This window comes from Nicotiana tomentosiformis, chromosome 1 (genome assembly GCF_000390325.3).
Source record: "Nicotiana tomentosiformis chromosome 1, ASM39032v3, whole genome shotgun sequence".
Lineage (NCBI taxonomy): Eukaryota > Viridiplantae > Streptophyta > Magnoliopsida > Solanales > Solanaceae > Nicotiana > Nicotiana tomentosiformis.
This window is the reverse complement of record NC_090812.1, coordinates 19714814-19733541: the sequence shown is the minus strand read 5'-3', so window position 1 is coordinate 19733541 and position 18728 is coordinate 19714814. Positions and strand designations below refer to the sequence as shown.

The following is an 18728-nucleotide window of genomic DNA, read 5'->3' as shown; positions in this document are numbered from 1 at the left end:
GTTTAAGTAAAAAAAAAAAAAGGGACATTCCGCCTAGACCAATTTTATTGGGAGACGTGCCATGCATTTTTTTTAGTTAGTATAAGGCTAAGGCCTAGTGATCCAATTGCCATATTAAGGTAATCACGTCAACTTCCAAGCATGATTGTTCGATTTCTACCTCAAATACTTTTTCTTTTCCAAATTTCAACCAAATTAGCTCCAAACTCAAATGATGATGGAGTTCAGCTATCAAGCCCAGATCCAGGCTGACCTTTCCATATTGGATCTCTTATCGCGTAGGCTTCATTTTTATTTAGGGACCCGGCCCTTGTCCGATTTACTTAGACAAACATTGTACATATAACTAGAACTTTCATTTCTATTTTTAATCAACAAGAATTATTTTTTTATTTACCTTACGTGTCTAATATCAGTTATCTCTTTTCGTTTTAGACACTAGGGTTTCGTCTCCTTCAATCTTCATTTTCATGGCAATTATATGGCTTAACATGGTATCAGAGCGGAGATCCGTATAGTTCTTGACAAGTTCTTTCGATTCATCGGTTCAATTTTTTGATTTTGTTGATTTTTGATTTGTCGGTGACGGACAGTTCGTGTCTTCTTCGGGACGAATTTGGGGTTTTTCTCGAGAAACGACTACGGAAGCTTGCTCTCCTAGCAAACCCGGCAATATCTTTCAATTTCTCAAGATGTTTGATCAATGTCATAAATTTTGTGCTCTAGTTTGAGATTTTTATTGCTATTCTTTGTGTTGCATATTGTATCTGATGTCACTGATACATGCATGTATATTTTTCGGTTTTAGAACTTCTGGTTTAGTTACTTGTGCTTTGTATTGTATGAATCATTTAATTGCCAGTTGATCGATAGTGTTGGCTAGTGAATATGAGTACTGACGCTTCCACAACCTTCTCAACTGTTGAATCCACCATCAGCCATTCCATTGACTCTTCCCACCCTCTATATGTACATCTATCTGATAGCCTAGGAAGCTTACTTGTACCAGTACCTTTTAATGGAACTAGTTATGCACCGTGGAAGAAAAACATTCTCATTGCATTGTCTGCAATAAACAAGGCTGGGATGATCAATGGAAGAATCTCCCAGCCACCTCTTGGTTTCCCTCCCTATGATCACTGGGGAGATACAACAACATGGTATTTGTATGGTTAAGCAATTCATTTTCCAAATATATTGCTGACAGTGTGTTGCATTGTGACACTGCAGGGGAGATTTGGAGAGATATAGAGGAGAGGTATGGGCAGTTTAATGCCAGTAGGTACTATCAAATTTAGAGAGAGATTGCAGGTGTCTCTCAAGGGTCTTCTGATATTTCCAATTATTACACCAAACTTAGGAAGTTATGGGATGAGTTGAAAACTGCTTCTTTTGGTCCATCTTGCACTTGTGGGGCTGAACCACAATGTAGTGAAGGGCAGAAACTCATCCACTTCCTAATTGGGCTCAATGACACCTACTCCAATATGAGAAGGAACATCTTAATGATCACTCTTGTAGCAACTCTAGGAAAGGCTTACTCTATGCTCCTTAATGATGAAAACCACAGGGAACTTCAATCATCAGGGGCCAATTTCCTCTCAGAATTTGCCTCATTTTCTGTATAATCCTCTCATGCTCCAGCTTCTGCCCTTGCTCAGCCCAATACTAGTAACAAGGTTTACACTTAGAGGGTTAATTTTGACAACAAGAGGGTCACTGGTGTTTGCAAATATTGTAATAAGCCTGGAAATTCTATTGACAAGTGTTACAAACTCCATGGCTTCCCAGTAGACTTCAAATTTACTAAGGGAAAGAAGTCTGCAGCTTGTGCTCAAATTGATGAACTTATGATGAATTCATCATCATCCTCTGAAGGCCCAACATGTGCTCCTACTCATGGGTTTACCAGGGAGAAATATCAACACTTGATGAATCTTTTTCAACAATCTTATCTAACCACACCAGTTCAGGATCTTCCCACTAGCAATGCTGCCATGCGTGCCTTTGCAGGTGTGTTCTGCAGTCTTGCTGTATATTCTGTTATCTTGTGTTGTGCTTCATACTTAAAGACAAACACTAGGATTCTAGATTCAGGAGCAACCAATCATATGACACCTCACAAAGATCTTTTACACAACATTCAACCTTTGCCTTTGCCTTTTCTATTAACACTCCCAAATTGTTAGAAAGTAAAAGTCACATGCACTGGCTCTTTAAATTTTATTGCTGATTTTACTTTATCAAATGTACTCCTAGTTCCTTCTTTTCAGTTCAATCTCATTTTTGTTCCCCAATTAGTTTCCCAATTCAATTGCGCAACCTTCTTTGCCAAATTTTCTTGTCTTATACCAGGCTTTTCTCTGAAGAGGCCATTGGGAATTGGTAGAGCACAAAATAAGTTGTATGTCATTCAATCATCTTTTGAGTTGCTTAAACTTGTTTTATCTGTAAATACCACTTCAGCTACTACTTTTTTACCTAAATGTGATTACGGTGCTTGCACTACTCTTGTAATCATGTTACTTCAATCAATAAATTTGATTTCTTTTGGCATCAAAGATTAGGTCATATGTTTTTATCTAGAATAAAAACTATCTCTTGTTTGTCTAATAAATTATCTTCTAACCAATCTTTTACTTGTTATGTGTGTCCTTTAGCTATGCAATAAAGACTTTCTTTTCCAAATAGTTCTATTAAGTCTACTAATTGTTTTCAACTTATTCATATTGACTTGTGGTGTCCCTATCACACTAGAACATACAATGGATACTTTTTGACTATTGTGGATGACTACTCTAGAGTCACTTGGATTCATTTACTCTCCTGCAAAATCAATGCTTTCAATCTCATTAAAGCATTTGTCTTCATGGTCAAAACTCACTCTCACACTTCTATTCAAATATTTAGATTAGACAATGTTTTTGAACTTGGATCCAGTTCTCAAGCTACTTCTTTCTTTGCTGAATCTGACATCATTCATCAGACCACTGTACCTCACACTCTTCAGTAGAATGGGGTAGTTGAAAGAAAATATAAGCATCTTTTAGAAACCTCTAGGGCCTTTACTTTTCTAGTCTAAACTTCCTGTCAAGTAGTGCGGTGATTGTATGTTAACAACTACCTATCTCATTAATAGGTTTCCTTCCCCTGTTATTCAGAATCTCTCTCCCTATGAAAAGTTACATGGTTATCCTCCCATTTATAATCATTTTAGGACCTTTGGCTGCTTGTATTATGCCACTTTGCCTAAGATTAGGAGGGACAAATTTCAGCCTAGAGCCTCTCCATGTGTATTTCTGGGCTACCCCTTGGGCAAGAAGGGTTACAAACTCTTGAACTTAGACACCCATTATGTCTTTTTCTCTAGAGATGTCACATTTTATGAGCACATTTCCCCCTACCACTCATCTACTCATTCTTCTGTCCCTCCTTTCTATTCAGTTTCTGCTCCTACTCTAGCTTTCTTTGAAGATATCCAGCCTTTTACTCCTACTACTTCTTATGTCCAGCCTCCTCCTACACCTTTCATCTATCTATATTCTCCTCCTCCTATTGCGATACCTCATTCTTATTCAACTTCTCCCTCCTATTTAATTCCTCATGCACCTTGCACAGATCATGCTCCTCCCATACATTCCACCAGAGTCTCTGATGCCCGCAGTTACCTTAAAGACTACATCTGCACATCTGTCAGTTCAGATACCCAATCCAAGCTTTCCCTACCAGTTTCTCCTTTACATGAGCCTCAGTATTTTCTGCAGGCTGCACCTCATCCTGCATGGCAAGATGATATGCTCAAGGAATTTCAGGCCTTGGATGCCAATTATACTTAGGATATTGTGCCTTTGCCACCTAGCAAGAAGGTTATTCCCCGCAGGTGGATGTATAAGGTCAAACAGATGAGTGATGGGTCCATTGCAAGGTATAAAGCCAGGATGGTCATCAGCAATGATTCTCAACAAGAAGGCATAGATAATGAAACTTTCAGTCTTGTGGTCAAGATCACTACAATCAAATGTCTTCTGACCCTTATAATCAAGCATAATTGGACTATCCACCAATTTGATGTCAACAATGTATTTTTGCATGGTGACCTTTATGAAGAGGTCCACATGAAGATCTCCTTAGGTCTCACTGTCACCACTACCTACTCTGATCCTCCTTTGGCCTATATGTTGAGGAAATCTCTTTATGGTCTCAAGGCAGTGGTTTGTCAAGCTTTCTGCCTCTCTCATCTTAAGAGGATATTTCCCTAGTAAGAATGATTTATCTCTGTTTACTAAGGTGTCTTACTCCTCAATTGTTCTATTGGCAGTTTATGTAGATGACATTCTCTTGGCTGGCAATAACACTAATGAGATGGTTACCTTGAAGTCTTTTTTGGATTAGTAGTTTAAAATGAAAGATCTTGATTCTGTGCACTATTTCCTTGGTCTTGAAGTCAATAGAGTTCCTCAAAGTTATGTTGTCAATCAGTACAAGTACACCAGGGATCTTCTACAAGAATTTCACTGCCTTGATGTCAAGCCCGTTCTTACTCCTCTTGATCCACACTATAAGCTTTCCCCTGATGTTGTGGATCCTCTTCCTGATCCCTCATTGTATAGGATGCTCATTGGCAAGCTCAATTTCCTTCAACACACAAGGCCAGATATCTCCTTCTCAGTGCAATATCTCAGCCAGATTTTGGTCTCTCCTAAGGTGCCTCACATGTTGGCTGCCCTACATGCCCCTAGGTATCTTCTCAATGCTCCTTCCCAAGGTATCTGCTCAGCAACACAACTAATTTTTCACTGCAGGCCTACTCTGATTCAGATTGGGCTGCCTGCCCCATCTCCAGGAAATCTGTCACTAGATACTACTACTACATTGTTCTTGGGGGTTCTCCCATTTTCTGGAAATCTAAGAAGCAACAGACTATTTCTTTATCTTCTGCAGAGGCTGAATATCGAGCTCTCAGAAAGGTTGTTGCTGAGGTAAGCTAGTTGGTTCGTTTACTCTCTGATATGGGCCTGGTGATCACTTCCCATGTTTCTGTTTTTTGTGACAGTCAAGCTGCACTTCATATTGCTAAAAATCTAATGTTTCACGAGTATACAAAGCATATTGAGGTTGATTGTCATTATGTGCATGCTGTTCTTTCCACTGGCTTAATCTCTCTTCAGCATATCTCTACCACTCACCAACTTGCTGATGTTTTGACTAAGGCGTTGACATGTGTTCCTCATCACAGATTGTTGTGCAAGTTGGGTGTGTTCCCACCCTCCAGCTTGGGGGGGGGGGGGGGAGTGATGGAGTTTAGCTATTAAGCCCAGATCCAGGTTGACTTTTCCATATTGGGTCTCTTATCACTTGGGCTTCATTTTCATTTAAGGACCCGCCCCTTGTCCGGTTTACTTATACAAACATTGTATATATAACTAGAACCTTCAGTTCTATTTTTAATTAATGAGAATCATTCTTTTATTTACCTTATGTGTCTAATATCAGTTCTCTCTCTTCGTCTTAGACACTAGGGTTTCGTCTAATCAATCTTAATTTACATGGCAATTTTATGGCTTAACAAATGTCATTGACCTTGATTTTATGTTATTGCTTATTACAGCTTATAGGCTTAATTCGTAAATTGTGGTATTAGGTCCATTATATACATTCAAAAACCCTAGAAGAATCATTCCAAATGGCCGTCTACCCAATCACTTAAATTTAAAATAGTCCATGAATATACAATATATGAATAATCCATGTATAATATGTGTATAACTATGTATAATCAGTGTATAATCTATGTACATCGACTAGGAAAAGTAAATAATGAATATGACTGACTATTTGTGTAAATCCCAAAGCTCTACAACCTAATATAACATTGGGCTGACCCTCTCGTGACTAGTTTTGGCCACTGAAACTAGAAGAAAAATACAGGCCTAATATAAAGTTGGCCATGCAATTCAGTTCCGGGGAATTAATCTAAATAGTCGTTTACTCAATCGCTTAAACTAAAAATGATCGATCAGTGTTTTCAAGCTAAATAGCCATCCACCAAAAAAATATATGTATTATACTTCCTCCGTTCACTTTTACTTGGCAAGTATACTAAAAATAGATTTTTATTTTTACTTGTCACTTTACGCATATCAAGAGAATTTTTTTTTTCCTGTTATACCTACAGTATTTATTATTCATTTCAAATCATTTTCTCAAATTCAATAAAATATACATCAATTAATATGAGTATCATAGTAAATTATTCACTTTATTTATTATTTTTTAAGAAGCGTAAAAAGTCAAAATGTGCCGAATAAAAGTGAACGGAGGAAGTACATGATTATACGTATATTAACTAGTGACCCTAAATATTTTTGACCGTGCAGTTAAATGTGTCAAAAGCCCTTTATATTTCCTGATCCACTGTGTCTATACGCGTGCAGTTGCTTGTTTTGACTTTCACGCCATTAATAGATTAGTCAAAACGTTTTAAGTTAATGGCCTCTAGGCCAACGTACAAGTCATCATCAATGATAAGCATCATCAACAAGTTTTCAATTTCAAGGAACTTGTTATATCGAAAGGCTTGGAACTTGTTAATTAATAGTATAAGGTAGGATATTCAGGATTAACTCTATTTTATCCTGCACCTTAACTCAGCTTATTCCGTGTATCAAACGATTCCTAACAATTAATTGAGTTAAAAGCCTGATAATTACAACTCTACCTTCACACCCAAGTTTCTTTATATATGTACCCAAACAACTGATCCATGGGTCTTCGAGATATAAAATTGTTAAGATAATATTAATATATATGTAGAAGCATGTAAAAAATTGTGCCAAGTCACACCTGGATAAAGTTCCTTCCACAACTTGTGACGTTATTATAAAACGTTGAATTAAATCAAAAGATGTCAAATTAGGTTCATACAATTCGTAGAAGCAAACATCAGATTGAAAGCTAATATTAACGTGTATTGCCAGCACATGAAGGAAGACGGAGTCATTTTGAACCAGCGGGAAGTTTCCATTTCCTCATTTATTTCTAGTTTAAGTATTTTAGTTTTGGTTAGGTCAATACCAAACTTATATTCCTCTTTTCAACACGCATAAAACTCCCATCTATAGACTTTTCTTTCGTCTTCTGCTCTTCTTCAACCTCAGCCCCACCACATATCCTAACCGATCATAACTTTCATTTATATACCGTTATAGCAAGCTCATTTCCAATCTCCTCTCTACCTTCACTTTTGCAATTTCTCAGGCACGAAGAGCTTACAAAGAGTTTCGCTATTTAGCTCTTCAAAATCCAAGGGAGAGATTAAATTGGAAAGGTCCTTTATTTTAAATAGGGTGTAATTAGCGTTAATGGACATGTCTCTACGAGCTAGATCAACCATCTCTAAGCAAGCATCCACATCTTCAGATGCCTCCGAAATTCCATTACTCCATACTGACAACAACAACGATAACAACAATAATAATCTTATACCAGATTCTTCAGAACGGCCGCTTGTACCGCGGCTGTCAATTTCTCAGCGTGCGTTAGAAACCACAGCAAATTTGGCTAACCTACTTCCAACAGGGACCCTCTTAGCATTCCAACTTCTAATCCCAATTTTCACAAACAACGGCTCGTGTGACACAGCAACACGTCCCATGACATTAATCCTCCTTGCATTACTAGCCTTTTCTTGCTTTGTAGCTTGTTTTACTGATAGCTTTAAAGCACCAGACGGACAAATTTACTATGGCTTAGCCACATTCAAAGGGTTGTGGATTTTCGATTACAACGCAGCAACAGCTTCAGGAGTTCCTAGTGAATTGAACAAGTATAGAGTTGGGTTCATTGATTTAGTACATGCTATGCTATCTGTTCTTGTATTTGTTGCAGTAGCTTTGAGAGATAAGAATGTGGTGAGTTGCTATTATCCAAGTCCAAATCAAGAAACAAAACAGGTACTTGATGTGGTTCCTATTGGGATAGGGGTAATTTGCAGCTTGTTATTTGTGGTCTTTCCAACAAGGAGACATGGCATTGGCTTCCCTGTTACACCTGACAGACGGTAATTTTTTTAATTAATGTCTGTAATCTTGTAGAGAAACAAGTGAAAACTGTAACATTTGCTGTTGTATTTATCGTGGCTCCATATTTAAAAGTCATTAATTAATTAATTAATTTACTTGTAAAAGAAATCATTCAATAATAATTACTTTCTCGAATCAATATTATCTCTTTTTATAAGGTTTTTGCGAGGTCATTAAAAAAGACATCCAATACAGTCTTACTTATAAGAGTGTTTGTCTAAATTATCTTTTATTTCTTCTTAAACGTCTCACTTAATTAATACTCCACTAATTGAAATAGTAAATGTAAACTTAGAAGGAATAAAAAGAAGAGATAATAAATGATTTTTTTCCTAAAATGCCAAGTATTTTAAAGTAAATGCAATTTGGCGACACTAGTAATATTTGAGATTAGAGATATACACACCCCTTAGCATAAAAATTAAAATGTTTGACTAGGTTACAAATTTGTTTTTATACATATATTATACATTTACTTTTCATATTTTTTTGTTTGTTTATTTTTTTATATTTAGATACCCCTTAATAAATTTTTGGTTTTGCCAGAAATTAAAGTCTAAGTTTTGCCACCTCAAGGAGTGTCTGGAAGGGAATATTGTCAACTACTAACGAATATTCCATCTCTTGACATGAACCAAGCTGGTTTACCCCCCCCAAAAAAATGATAATTGCAGAATTGCAAGATTATAAAAAGATGTCACGGACAGCCAGCGTTGTCGATCAATAATAAAAGGAAAAAAGTTTCCCGCCACGCTAAAAGTGTTTTTTTCCTCAAAAAATTGTTTTTCCCCTCAATTTGAGGTGTTTGATCAAGTTTTTTTTTTGAAAAAAAATGTGTTTTTGGCTAGAAGCAGAAACAATTTTGAAAAAGTAGAAAAAAGTAGCTTCTCTCTAAAAGTAGAAGCAGAAACAATTTTAACTTTTCTTCCTACCAAAAATACCCTTTACAAAATATTAAATATACCAATTAATTAGTTTAAACTATTAAATAATACTAGTATCATAATGACACGTGATAATTTAAATATTTATTTATGTGAAGGAACAATAAAATTTAATTAATGAGAGAAATTTTATGTATACTAAAACAATAATCATCTAAATGCCGAAAAATATAATTACATTAACATAATACATGAATTTAAAATAAAAGGATATCATCAAAACTTACCAAATGATCAATTTTGTCATGTTAGTTAGATAATTATATATTATAGTTTAAAAGTATTTAATGTGATGGTATCTTAACGAACATTTCTTTGTGGATAATATTTTTTTATGTATGTTTCCTCCGAATGCGTTAGTTGCTCTGCCTTAACCAGAACTCTTGTTGTCGATCTTGATATCCCTCTTGAAAATGCAACATATACAGTTGTTCGTGTAAGAAAATATATTACGTTAAATATAGTCCAATATTTAGGATGTTTGTACTTGTGCTTTATTTATTATAATTGCAAAATATAAACATATTAAAAATTATTTTCACACAAATTTAAAAGAATATTCCTTAGTTTTGGAAGGCGAAAGTTGAATTCAAGGATAAGTATACTTAGAAGCACATTAATCAGTATCATAATTTTTGCATGTATGACGTTATTGTCAAAACTTCTATATATCATATGTGTGCTATTACATAAGCTATTCGGCGTGTCTAAGTTTTTTTAGTAGCATGACTGGCATATTTTTCTTCAAAATTAACCTACATACAATGGAAGATCAATTTTAACTTAGTCTATTATATATATACGGTGACACTAACATACGTAAGAAATAAGAAACTTGACAACAAACATGTATGGTAGAAGGTCATTTGGTATTAAAGTATTTAAGTATTCTTTTTGGTAGTAATTATTGGTATCATTCTCTGCTGAGTCAAAAACTAAAACATATTTTTGTTTTTAATATAAAATTTTGCAATCAACCTTTTATTTAGTTGATCAACATATTTATTTCTGTCAGCTAAGATATCTTTTTAATTCTATCATGCGATTTGTACAAATTGCTTTTTAATCTAATGATAGAAATATTTCTCTTATTAAATGCACTACTATTACTATTGAGATTGATAACCAGGTATTCAGGAAGAACCAAATCATCTTTTATTGGACGCTTTTCTTCGTTTCCGACACGAAGCAAAAAGACACCGAATACTGAATTTGTTCTTACTTTATATTTCTTGTCAGTTTAATCTTTTTTTATTTGAGGCCAGAAGTATAACTTTGGCATGCAAGCTTTTACAGTCTCTGCTTTTGTCGATTTTGGAACTACTGGTAGTACTTGACAGAAATCACCTTCCAAACCATTAATTTTTCATCAAACGATTCAATAATATCCAATATATCTCTAGAAGTCCGGGCAATTATTTCGATCGTTTGACACTTAGCCATAAGTGTTTCATCCCATATTATCAATTTTGCTTTCCTTATAAATTTAGCATCATTGATCTGCTTTGATATATTTGTGATGTTTATTTAAGTTGTTTGAAGAGGTATATCAAATCTAAAGTGGGTGTCCTCACAATAAAATCATTTTTGGTATACCACTTACTATTATTGCTAACAATATCATGCCTCTTGATATGATATTTGCAAGTAATGCATGATATAGAAATTTTATTTCAATTTTGCCGGAGGCATCTACAAAAAATAACCCCGTTATACTAGAATCGGCTTTTTATAATATAGTCTTGAAAGCTTGTTCTCGTTTAGAATTTAGCTTTGATTGTGCTTACTCAGACACTTGTATAGCATTTTAATTCTTAATAGTATACTAACCTTTTTACTTTGTATTCTAACGCTCTTTTTATGGAATAAATTTATATACCATAAGATTTTTTTAAACTTGAATAAGAATTTTACTCATATGATGAATTTAAATAATAATTGAATTGGATTCTCTTGATAAATAATTAATTAAAAGATTTAATTTTTTTTATTTTAACATAAAAATAATTTATTCTATGTTGATTCAGATCTTAATATTAGTTCATCTCTTGTTTTTGAATATTTAATCTTAATTATAATTTTATCCACCATAAATTTTAATTTCAAAGAGTAAAAGATTGATATGACATTTTACTTTTAGATCTTTATGTTTATAGAATCATTAGTGGTTTCTCTTTATCATACATTTATATTCTTAAATATTTTCTTAGCTGTTGTTTAGTAATTGGGTATTTTTTAATATTATACGAAAAAATTGATTAAAAAATAATTTTTTTGTAGGAAAATAGTTCAAATATAATATAAAAATATATTATTGCGGAAGTATTTTTTTCTCAATTTCAACTCTTTATGCAGTCCATTTAATATTACTTTTATTTTTTCTTCGTATTCGACATTATGGAGTGGTAATGTATTGTCAATACAAAGGATTCTTATGAAATTGATTTTATTAAACCTTCCGACATATTTTTAATAAGAATTTAATAGATAAAATTTTATTAAATTTAAAATCTTAAATATTAAAAATTAGCATATAAGATATTGTAGTTCAAAAAATAGGTTATTGTAGTTATGTCCTTTCCTTATGAGTTCTTCCAATTGATATTTTAGGGCTATTTTGATATATTAATATTGTATTTATGATTTTATAATAATATATGCTCGCATTTTTCTAAATGGATTTGAACAATATAATACATTCTCAAATTAAATTAGTAATAAGACATTATAATACATTTTTAAATTAATAAGTAATAAAAAATTTTAAGATGTATATCCTAAAAGTAATAGGATTACATGACTAAAGATATTTACTTGTTCAATTTTATATGAATTAGACAGCACGGAAGTAATTATACTAATATGATTCCTAGAGATAATCATGTAGGATTCCTAACGTGTAGTATTATGTCCTAACACTAATAGGATTATAAGGCTAATATCTAGAATTTCAGTTATGTCCTTTTATTATGAGTTATTATGCTTAATATTATAAGGTTATTTTTATAAACCGACATTGTATTCATGCTTTTATAATAATATAGATAAAATGACTTTTGGGATGAACTTTCATATTTATTGGATGCTTTTTTGATATATTTAAATTATCTTGAAAGAATAAAGTATTTTTTAATTTTACTTAAATAAAATAAAAAACTTAATTATTATCTTTAATAATAAATATTTATAATTATTTATCTACTTATATAATATTAACTATTAAGCAAATCTTTTCATGTCCTTATCTGTAATTTGACATATAAAAACACTATTTGAAAAACTTGGTCAAACACAAATTATTGTTCAAAAATACTTTTCAAATTAATTAGCCAAAAACAAACTGTTTTTTTTTAAAAAAATACTTTTTTGAAAAGCTTTGCCAAACTTTGACTTTTCTGCCGGCAATAGTTTTTCAAGTGGCAATATCTCTTTCTTGATCAAACACCCACAATTAATAGCGAACAAAATCCAATAGTGGGAAACTTGGTTGGGGTGGGGGGTGGGGGGGTTTCTTCGTACAGAATACATAAGCTTAACTTGAAACTGCATTAAATTAGTGAGGTGAATATGCATATATATAATCTCAGGTCTTTATTACCAGTTTGTTACCTAGTTTCCTGGTTGAATGTGTGGAAAAAAGTCATGCTAATCACCGAGACATCTTATTACTTATTAGACGACTAGCTAATTTGTAGTATCTACTTTTCCGATTTGCACTCCTGCACGCAGATAATTAATATCTATTAACCCAAATACAATATAGGAATAACTGTTGAACATTGTATACGGTCAAAATCGAGTTTGTCCTTCGTATGACTAATAGAGATTGGAACATAATAGGACAAGGTTCGAACTCGTGTAATATCGAACCGTGATGCGAGGTTTGAGTGCCGAGCTCGTAACCTAGAGACCGATCGAGATCGGGACCGTCCAAGATCGAGACCGAACAAGATAGAGATCGAGCGAGACCGAGGGAAGCTCATCGAGCCAAAAAACAAAAAGCCGGAATATCCGCAATTGAGCGAGAATCACGACGGAAATTCCGGCGCATATCAAGGAAAGACCAAGTAATTAACCTATCATGAGATTCCTTACTGTATTTAGAATTATATCAAGAGTAGGACTTCCCTACTATATAAAAGGGGGTCTGATCATTTGTGGAGGAGGAAATTTATTCATGCAATAAAAAGCAATATACTACATTTCTTCTGGTTTTCAATATCTAGTTATTTTGTTCTAATACCAGTTTATTCTCCACTTGGTTTGAGGGTGATCGAACTTGAGGGCCAAGGCTAATTGATTCATTTGGTTTGCATTTATTTCTTTTACAGTTAATTTCAATACTAACATATTTATTTTCTCAATTTGTGCCAAGTTATATCACGTATCCTTAAAACCACATATAAATTCAATTGTTATCCATTTTTCGGGTAAACAGTTTGGCACCCACCGTGGGGCTAAAGATAATAGTGGTTATTTGATACAATTCTATATAAAACACAATACTTTACACTTGCTCTTTGAAGTGTCTTTGACTTCAGGCTAAAGATGATGAACTCTCAATTACTGCCCCTGCATATCGACAACGGATCTGGCTATCAAGGTGAGAATAACAACGTGACGCTCGGTGATGTAAGGCCACCCGCTGACCCCGTTGGGACTCACGTCGTGGATTCGATTGACGTTAATTCACATGTGGCCATCGACGTGAACCAGCATACTGGTCCCGAAAATAACTTCTAACGTGGAACCCCATCTGCAGCTCGAAATACCCAAAATATCAGAGAAGACGGGATCGGCCTACGTATGATCTTCGAAATACTACAAGCTCAACAGGTGGCGATAGCTCAGTTGCAGAGCAAACCCAGGCACCGAGCAGGACTGAGCCCGGTCTACCCCAAGAAGTCACCCACAGAACGGGGCTAACTGTGGTAAGGTCAAATGAACAAGAATCGGGGACTAACCTCGAAATTATAAAAATGCTCGAGGAACTAACAAAGTGGATAGAGTCAGGGGAAAAGAAGATCAAAGCAAACGACAAGAAGGTGAAAACTTATAAATTCAGGGTTTATCAGATCCCGGAGGCACCACCGATATTAAAGGGTTTGGATTCCAAAAAGTTCATATAAAAAACCTTCCCCCCGAGCGCGGCTCCCAAACCGATCCCCAAGAAGTTCCGTATGCCCGAGATTCCTATGTATGATGGAACGACCGACCCCAACGAGCATGTCACCTCTTATACGTGTGCAATTAAAGGGAATGATCTAGAGGACGACGACATCGAATCCGTGTTACTAAAGAAATTCGGGGAAACCCTGTCGAAGGGAGAAATGGTATGATACCATAATTTACCACCTAACTCTATCGATTCTTTTGTCATACTTGCAGATTCTTTTGTAAAAGCACATGTCATGGCCATAAAGGTCGAGACTAGGAAGTCGAACCTTTTCAAGGTAAAGCAGAAAGACAAAGAGATGCTCATAGAGTTTGTGTCTCGGTTCCAAATGGAACGGATGGATCTACCACCGGTCGCCGATGATTGGGCCGTTTAAGCTTTCACTCAAGGACTAAATGAACGAAGCTTAGTGGCTTCACAGCAGTTGAAGCAAAACTTGATTGAGTACTCGGCTGTTACCTGGGCCGATGTACATAATTGATATCAATCGAAGATTAGAGTCGAAGATGACCACCTTGGGGCTCCTTTCGGGTCCGTTTATCCTATCAGGCCCGTTGACATAACCAAAAGGGACATTGATCGAGAACCAAGGTTGAACAAGGATCGATACCAGCCATAAAATGAAGATCATAGGGGCAATGGACCGGGGTGCAACCCTGTACGAGGTGAAAGGAGAAATGATCGAGGCCAGAGCTCTCGAAGGCTCATGAGCAAGAATGGTTTCGACAGGGATACCGGACATAAAGAAGCACCACGATTGTCGGAATATAACTTCAATGTTGATGCATCCGCCATCGTATCGGCTATCGAACGCATCAAAGATACTAAATGGCCTCGACCTCTATAGACCGATCCAGCACAGAGAAATCCCAACCAAATGTGCAAGTATCATGGCACTCATGGACACAGAACGGAAGATTGCTGACAGATGAGAGAAGATGTAGCCCGGTTATTCAACGACGGGCACCTTCGGGAGTTTCTAAGTGATCGAGCCAAGAATCATTTCAAAAACAGAGAGTCTAATAGGAAAAATGAGCAAGAAGAACCGTAACACGTTATTCACGTGATTGTCGAAGGGGTCGATGTTCCCCAAGGGCCAATGTTAAAACGCACCAAGGTGTCGATCACAAGAGAGAAGCGAACTCAAGATTAAGTACCAGAAGGAACCTTGTCCTTCAACGACAATGACGCAGAAGGGATCATGCAGCCCCATAACGACGCGTTGGTAATATCTGTACTCATGAATAAAACTCAAGTTAAATGTGTGTTAATTGATCCAGGTAGCTCGGCCAACATCATTCGGTCGAGGGTCGTAGAACAACTCGGCCTACAGGACCAAGTTGTGCCCGCGACCCTATTGCTGAATGAATTCAACATGGCATGTGAAACCACTAAGTGCGAGATAACTTTGCCGGTAAATATGGCCAGGACCATCCAAGAGATGAAGTTCCATGTGATAGAGGGTGACATGAGTTATAACGCCCTGTTCGGAAGACCATGGATCCACAATATGAGAGCAGTGCCCTCGACCCTTCACCAGGTTCTAAAATTCCCAACATCAGAGGGAATCAAAACAGTCTACGGGAGCAACCCCCCCGCAAAGGAAATGTTTGCCATTGACGAAGTGATTCCGATATCGACACTCTCATCAACGAAGGGGTCAAATTCGAAGGGAGAAGATAAGGCCAAATAACAATCACAAACGCCGGCCTCGACCCAACTAGAGAAATAGGAGATTGACGAAGATAATGATTATGGAGTCCCTCGATCCTTCATAGTCCCCGATGACTCCGACACTACCAAATTAATGGTCGAAGAGCTGGAGCAAATCATATTAGTCGAACGTCTGCCCGAACGAAAGGTATACCTGGGCACGAGGTTAAATCCTGAGCTCAGGAAAAAGCTTATTCAATTTCTTATACCTAACATGGATTGTTTCACTTGGTCTTATCTCGACATGACAGGGATCCTACCAGAAATCACCACCCATATTCCATCCGATGAAGCAAAAAAGTAAACCCCAGTTCGAGATCAAGCACACCTTTATAAAAAATAAGGTAACCAAGTTCCTTAAAATAGGGTCCATCCGGGAAGTGAAATACCCCAAATGGTTAGCAAACATAGTGGTAGTTCCTAAAAAAGAAACAAACATAGAATGTGTGTAGATTACAAAGATCTAAATAAAGCATGCCCCAAAGATACTTTCCCTTTGATTAATATCGATCGCATGATCGATGCCATGGCCGGCCATGAGATCCTCAGTTTTCTCCATGCCTATTCCGGGTACAACTAAATACAGATGAACCCGGACGATCAAGAAAAGACCTCGTTCATCACTAGACATAGGACTTACTGCTATAACGTAATGCCATTTGGATTAAAAAATGTTGGTGCCACATACCAACGCCTAGTAAACCAGATATTAGAAGAACAAATAGGGAAATCTATGGAAGTTTACACTGATGATATGTTAGTTAAGTCCCTGCGAGCAGAGGACCATTTGAAGAATTTGCTGGAGACCTTCTATATCTTGAGAAAATATAACATGAAGCTGAACCCAGAAAAATGCGCGTTCGGGGTCGGGTCAAGAAAATTTCTCGGATTCATTGTGTCCAACCGAGGAATCGAGATCAACCCCAATAAGATTAAAGCTATCAAGGACATCACGGTAGTAGACAACGTAAAGGATGGAAGAGTTTAACCGGGCGCATAGCCACCTTGGGCGATTTATCTCGAGGTCCTCCGATAAAAGCCATCGATTTTCTCGTTACTGAAGAATAAAAATAACTTCACATTGACCTTGGAATGCCAGCAGGCCTTGGAAAAGCTTAAACATTACTTATCGAGCCTGTCGCTGCTTCACATGGCGAGGGAAGACGAATAATTGTACTTATATTTGGCAGTATTGAAGATAGCGGTAAGCAAAGTCCTTGTCTGGGAAGAACAAATTACGCAATTTTCAATTTATTATGTTAGCCGGATCTTCGGTGAAGCCGAAACTAGGTATCCCCACCTAGACAAAAGTTGGCGCTCGCTTTAATAAACGCCTCTAGAAAACTAAAACCATTCTTTCAATGTCACCCCATATGTATTGTAACAACTTATCCACTTCGAAATATTATGCATAAACCTGAGCTTTTATGGCAGTTGGCCAAATGGGCCGTAGATATCAGCAGGTATGATATCGAATATCGACCCCGAACAACCATTAAGTCTCAATTTTTGGCAGACTTTGTGGTTGACTTCACGCCAGCCCTAGTACCCGAAGTTGAAAGAGAGCTGTTGATAAACTCGGGTACGTCCTCAAAAATTTGGACCCTCTTTACGGACGGTGCTTCGAACGCAAAAGGTTTCGGACTCGACATCATATTAAAACCACCCACAGGCAACGTGGTTAGGCAATCTATTAGAACTGTGAAATTGACTAACAACGAAGCAGAATATGAGGCCGTGATTGCAGGTCTTGAATTAGCCAAAGTCTTGGGAGTAGAGGTGATCGAATCCAAATGCGACTCCCTCCTCGTGGTGAATCAGGTTAACGGAACCTTCGAAGTTAGGGAAGAACGGATGCAAAGATACCTAGATAAGTTACAAGTAACTTTGCACTGATTTAAGGTGTGGACTTTGCAACATGTGACTCGAGATTAGAATAGTGAGGTCGATGCCCTCGCAATCTTAGGGTCATCGGTCGAGAACAACGAGGACAATTCGGGGGCCGTCGTGCAACTCATGAGGTCAGTAGTCGAAGAAGGCCACGCCAAGATAAACTCCACAAGCTTGACTTGGGATTGGAGAAATAAATACATAGAGTATTTGAAAACCGAAAAGCTTCCCTCAGATCCAAAAGAATCGTGGGCCTTGCGCACGAAGGCAGCACGATTCACCTTGTCCGTAGACGGAACCTTGTTCAGAAGAATATTCAATGGTCCGCTAGCGATATGTGTGGGACCGGGAGACACCGAGTATGTTCTGAGGGAAGTTCACGAGGGCACTTGTGGAAATCACTCCGGTGCCAAATCATTGGTTCAAAAGGTAATCAGAGCCGACTATTACTGGATCGACATGGAAAAATATGCGAAAGAGTTTGTTCGAAAATATGACAAATGCCAAAGGTATGCACCAATGATTCACCAACCCCGGGAACTACTCCATTCGGTCTTGTCACCATGCCCATTCATGAAGTGGGGAATGGACATCGTTGGCCCTTTTCCATGGGCACTAGGTAAAGCTCAATTTATTTTTTTTATGATTGATTATTTTTCTAAGTGGGTTGAAGCACATGCCTTCGAGAAAGTTAGGGAGAAGGAAGTCATCGACTTCATTTGGGATCACATCATATGTCGATTCGTAATGCCATCTGAAATTGTGTGTGATAACGGAAAATAATTCATCGGTAACAAAGTAACCAAATTTCTCGAGGATCACAAGATCAAAAGAATCCTATCAATACCTTATCATCCCAGCGGGAACGGGAAAGCCGAATCAGCCAACAAAACCATCATCCAAAATCTTAAGAAGAGACTAACT

At 36.6% G+C, this 18728-nt stretch overlaps 2 protein-coding genes across 2 annotated transcripts; both read left to right on the top strand.

Annotated features, from left to right (window-relative positions):
• The first annotated feature begins 888 nt into the window (after positions 1-888).
• On the top strand, positions 889-3836 carry LOC138904156 (uncharacterized). Its single transcript, XM_070192683.1, has 6 exons — positions 889-1160; positions 1208-1258; positions 1361-1622; positions 1767-2013; positions 2356-2450; positions 3162-3836. The coding sequence occupies exons 1-6, from the start codon at positions 889-891 to the stop codon at positions 3834-3836; spliced, it is 1602 nt and encodes a 533-aa protein (XP_070048784.1).
• A 3272-nt stretch (positions 3837-7108) lies between these two features.
• LOC104092490 (protein DMP3-like) lies at positions 7109-8220 on the top strand. The gene has a single exon (XM_009598104.4). It carries the CDS (start codon positions 7362-7364, stop codon positions 8061-8063), a length of 702 nt encoding a protein of 233 aa, XP_009596399.1. The 5' UTR covers positions 7109-7361; the 3' UTR covers positions 8064-8220.
• Positions 8221-18728: the final 10508 nt, after the last annotated feature.